This window comes from Chiloscyllium plagiosum, chromosome 3 (genome assembly GCF_004010195.1).
Source record: "Chiloscyllium plagiosum isolate BGI_BamShark_2017 chromosome 3, ASM401019v2, whole genome shotgun sequence".
NCBI classification, from domain to species: domain Eukaryota; kingdom Metazoa; phylum Chordata; class Chondrichthyes; order Orectolobiformes; family Hemiscylliidae; genus Chiloscyllium; species Chiloscyllium plagiosum.
Genome location: NC_057712.1, coordinates 136,743,316 through 136,747,677, shown reverse-complemented (window position 1 = coordinate 136,747,677; position 4,362 = coordinate 136,743,316). Strand labels below are relative to the sequence as shown.

Sequence of the window (4,362 nt, the reverse complement as noted above, 5' to 3'; positions counted from 1 at the left end):
CTGTTCTATGTTCTAGGTTCTATGTTCTATCCCTGTGTTTCCCTGGTGATGGGATCTGTGGTGAAGTCAGGACCCTCAGTGGTGTCCTCCTGGTGCCTGTCCACACATGCCAGTCAGAGTCCCACTGTACCATGGAGTAAAGGGTACTTCCATCACTGCGATCACTAGCCACACTCCATCTTCACCACCTACAGCTGCCATGATGCAGTTTTTCTCGAGTGCTCTCATATTCCAATCTGTTCAGGGAGCCTGTTGCCTCCGAAGCTTGGTTCCTGGAGGATGAGGCCTTCCCTTGCTGGCCTTGGCTGAAGACTATATGGCTCCCTGAATGAGATGGAATGGTGGTACAATGCTGCCCATTCTTTGCCCAGCGATGAGAATCTGCTGGACTCTAATGGACATTACAGAAAGTCTAGCCCAGATTTCAACAGGCTTGGAATCATAACGTGTACCTCAGGACATGTCAACTGTGTAGGAGTGTGTGCCACACAGGTATGTACCTGCTGGTTCTGTTGTTAGCACTGCTATCTTACTGTATGAAAAACCCAGGTTCGATTCCAGCCGTGGGTGACTGTCTGTGTAGAGTTTGCATGTTCTCCCTGTGTCTGCATGGATTTCCTCTGGATGCTCCAGTTTCCTGCCCAGATGTGTGGGTTAGCCATGGGAAATGAGTGTTACAGGGATAGGTGTGTACCCAATGAGTTGGTGTGCACCCAATGAGTTATGAAATTGAAGGTGTGTGCTGTACCCTGAAAACTGTTTTATGCTGAGATGTTGCAGGCACCTGTCGTGTGACTGACTAACAGTCTCAGAGTACACTGCAAAGCTGAAAATATGGAACATTCAGCTGTTTCCACAACACTTTAAATTTCACCAATCAGTTTAAATTATGCCCCAGGATAGAAAAACCCAATCGAATTTGAATTTTACTGTTGTAACAACATTGAACCAATGAAACGATCCGATGATTGGGGTATGAAAAAACCCGGCGTTTTGAGAGTTAGCCAGCGAGAGAGGTCCATCTCGGGAAAGAGAGAGAGAGAGAAACTGCTATTGAAAACACTCTCTACCAAAGGTACCTTTATCATATGGAACATCTTTGTAGTAGGTGACCATAGACGATCCCAGGGGACTCTCCAAACAGAGGAGGATCGACACCCGAGATGGTTTCGGAAATTGATTCGCTGTAAATGTAGCAGGGGCTTTACTGGATTGGCAGATTGTTAGGGAGTGGGAGGGAGATAACAAGGCCTTGCAAAGAGGGAGGCATGGAGTCGGAAATAGTTGTTGTTTAATGTTCTGTTTTGGAGTTAAAAATTAAAATTGTTATTTTCTCTTTAAATAGTGGAATTTGGGGAGTACTGTGACACTCATGGTTTGACAGATTCCGAGCTGGGGGAAGCTTTTCTGGGAGTTTGGTTGAGTTAACGGAAGGGTTTGGCCCGGATGGTGGCAATGGACAGCTTCCCCACTGAAGGGAGACGACAACACAAACATTGATAGGATATGAAGGGGGGTATTTGTTTTGAGTAATGCTTCCCGTTTGGGTGTGAATTCCGTTCTCTTCCCATGCAGCAACATTCCTATGAATCCTGCAAACCCCTGGCCTCCTGGATTGATGACCTGGCTGAGCGGGTGAATTTCTTCAGGACCTGGTCAAGGCAATTTACTGCAACTGCTCAGAAAAGGTACACGCAGCCAGATCCCCAGTGATCACTCCACGACCAGATCCCCATCCCCCGGATCCCCAGTGATCACTCCACGACCAGATCCCCATCCCCCGGATCCCCAGTGATCACTCCACGACTAGGTCCCCATCCCCCAGATCCCCAGTGATCACTTCACTACCAGATCCCCATCCCCCAGATCCCCAGTGATCACTCCACTACCAGATCCCCATCTCCCGGATCCCCAGTGATCACTTCACTACCAGATCCCCATCCCCTAGATCCCCAGTGATCACTCCACTACCAGATCTCCATCCCCCAGATCCCCAGTGATCACTCCACTACCAGATCCCCATCCCCCAGATCCCCAGTGATCACTCCACTACCAGATCCCCATCCCCCAGATCCCCAGTGATTACCCCACTGTCCGATCCCCATCTCCCTGATCTCCTGGTTTCTCTCCCAAATCTGATCCAACTTTCTCCACTCTCAAATGTAAATCTCATTTGCTCTGGTGGCTACTTCGTAACCTAAGGATACAGGGCACATCCTGCATTTAACCGCATCCTCATCTTAATGCTCAACAGGATCTCCTCTGGGAAAACTCTGAAATTACCCTCGAAAAAGGCGAGTGAGCTTCAGGAGATCGACCGCCCAGAACCGTATTCCTTCTGGCTATCTGCATTCTTCTTCCCACAAGGTAGGTTACCAAGGGCCTGTACTGATCCCTCACAGACTGAGCCCCTGTACTGGTCCCTCACAGACTGAGCCCCTGTACTGATCCCTCACAGACTGAGCACCTGTACTGATCCCTCACTGACTGAGCACCCGTACTGGTCCCTCACAGTCTGATCACCTGTACTGGTCCCTCACAGACTGAGCGCCTGTACTGGTCCCTCACTGACTGAGCCCCTGTACTGATCACTCACAGACTGAGCACCTGTACTGATCCCTCACTGACTGAGCACCTGTACTGGTCCCTCACAGTCTGATCACCTGTACTGTTCCCTCACAGACTGAGCATCTGTACTGTTCCCTCACAGACTGAGCGTCTGTACTGGTCCCTCACAGTCTGATCACCTGTACTGTTCCCTCACAGACTGAGCACCTGTACTGGTCCCTCACAGACTGAGCACCTGTACTGATCCCTCACAGACTGAGCGTCTGTACTGGTCCCTCACAGTCTGATCACCTGTACTGGTCCCTCACAGACTGAGCACCTGTACTGGTCCCTCAAAGACTGATCACATGTACTGTTCCCTCACAGACTGAGCCCCTGTACTGATCCCTCACAGACTGAGCACCTGTACTGGTCCCTCACAGACTGAGCACCTGTACTGGTCCCTCACAGTCTGATCACCTGTACTGTTCCCTCACAGACTGAGCGTCTGTACTGGTCCCTCACAGACTGAGCGCCTGTACTGGCCCCTCACAGACTGATCGCCTGTACTGTTCCCTCACAGACTGAGCATCTGTACTGGCCCCTCACAGACTGATCACCTGTACTGTTCCCTCACAGACTGAGCGTCTGTACTGATCCCTCACTGACTGAGCACCTGTACTGGCCCCTCACAGACTGATCACCTGTACTGTTCCCTCACAGACTGAGCGTCTGTACTGGTCCCTCACAGACTGAGCGCCTGTACTGGCCCCTCACAGACTGATCACCTTTACTGTTCCCTCACAGACTGAGCGCCTGTACTGATCCCTCACTGACTGATCACCTGTACTGTTCCCTCACAGACTGAGCATCTGTACTGTTCCCTCACAGACTGAGCATCTGTACTGTTCCCTCACAGACTGAGCATCTGTACTGTTCCCTCACAGACTGAGCATCTGTACTGTTCCCTCACAGACTGAGCATCTGTACTGTTCCCTCACAGACTGAGCATCTGTACTGTTCCCTCACAGACTGAGCATCTGTACTGTTCCCTCACAGACTGAGCATCTGTACTGTTCCCTCACAGACTGAGCGTCTGTACTGGTCCCTCACAGACTGAGCACCTGTACTGGTCCCTCAAAGACTGATCACATGTACTGTTCCCTCACAGACTGAGCATCTGTACTGTTCCCTCACAGACTGAGCATCTGTACTGTTCCCTCACAGACTGAGCATCTGTACTGTTCCCTCACAGACTGAGCATCTGTACTGTTCCCTCACAGACTGAGCATCTGTACTGTTCCCTCACAGACTGAGCATCTGTACTGTTCCCTCACAGACTGAGCATCTGTACTGTTCCCTCACAGACTGAGCATCTGTACTGTTCCCTCACAGACTGAGCATCTGTACTGTTCCCTCACAGACTGAGCATCTGTACTGTTCCCTCACAGACTGAGCATCTGTACTGTTCCCTCACAGACTGAGCATCTGTACTGTTCCCTCACAGACTGAGCATCTGTACTGTTCCCTCACAGACTGAGCATCTGTACTGTTCCCTCACAGACTGAGCATCTGTACTGTTCCCTCACAGACTGAGCATCTGTACTGTTCCCTCACAGACTGAGCATCTGTACTGTTCCCTCACAGACTGAGCATCTGTACTGTTCCCTCACAGACTGAGCATCTGTACTGTTCCCTCACAGACTGAGCATCTGTACTGTTCCCTCACAGACTGAGCATCTGTACTGGCCCCTCACAGACTGATCACCTGTACTGTTCCCTCACAGACTGAGCGTCTGTACTGGTCCCTCACAG

At 50.7% G+C, this 4,362-nt stretch overlaps 1 protein-coding gene across 1 annotated transcript in view; it reads left to right on the top strand.

Annotated features, from left to right (window-relative positions):
• The first annotated feature begins 1,542 nt into the window (after nucleotides 1-1,542).
• LOC122540212 (erythroid membrane-associated protein-like) overlaps nucleotides 1,543-4,362 on the top strand; it is a 21,097-nt gene continuing 18,277 nt past the window's right edge. The window contains exons 1-2 of the mRNA XM_043675597.1: nucleotides 1,543-1,688; nucleotides 2,255-2,367. Coding sequence (XP_043531532.1) covers nucleotides 1,570-1,688; nucleotides 2,255-2,367 — 232 coding nt within the window. The 5' untranslated portion in view covers nucleotides 1,543-1,569. The remainder of the gene's footprint in view (nucleotides 1,689-2,254; nucleotides 2,368-4,362) is intronic.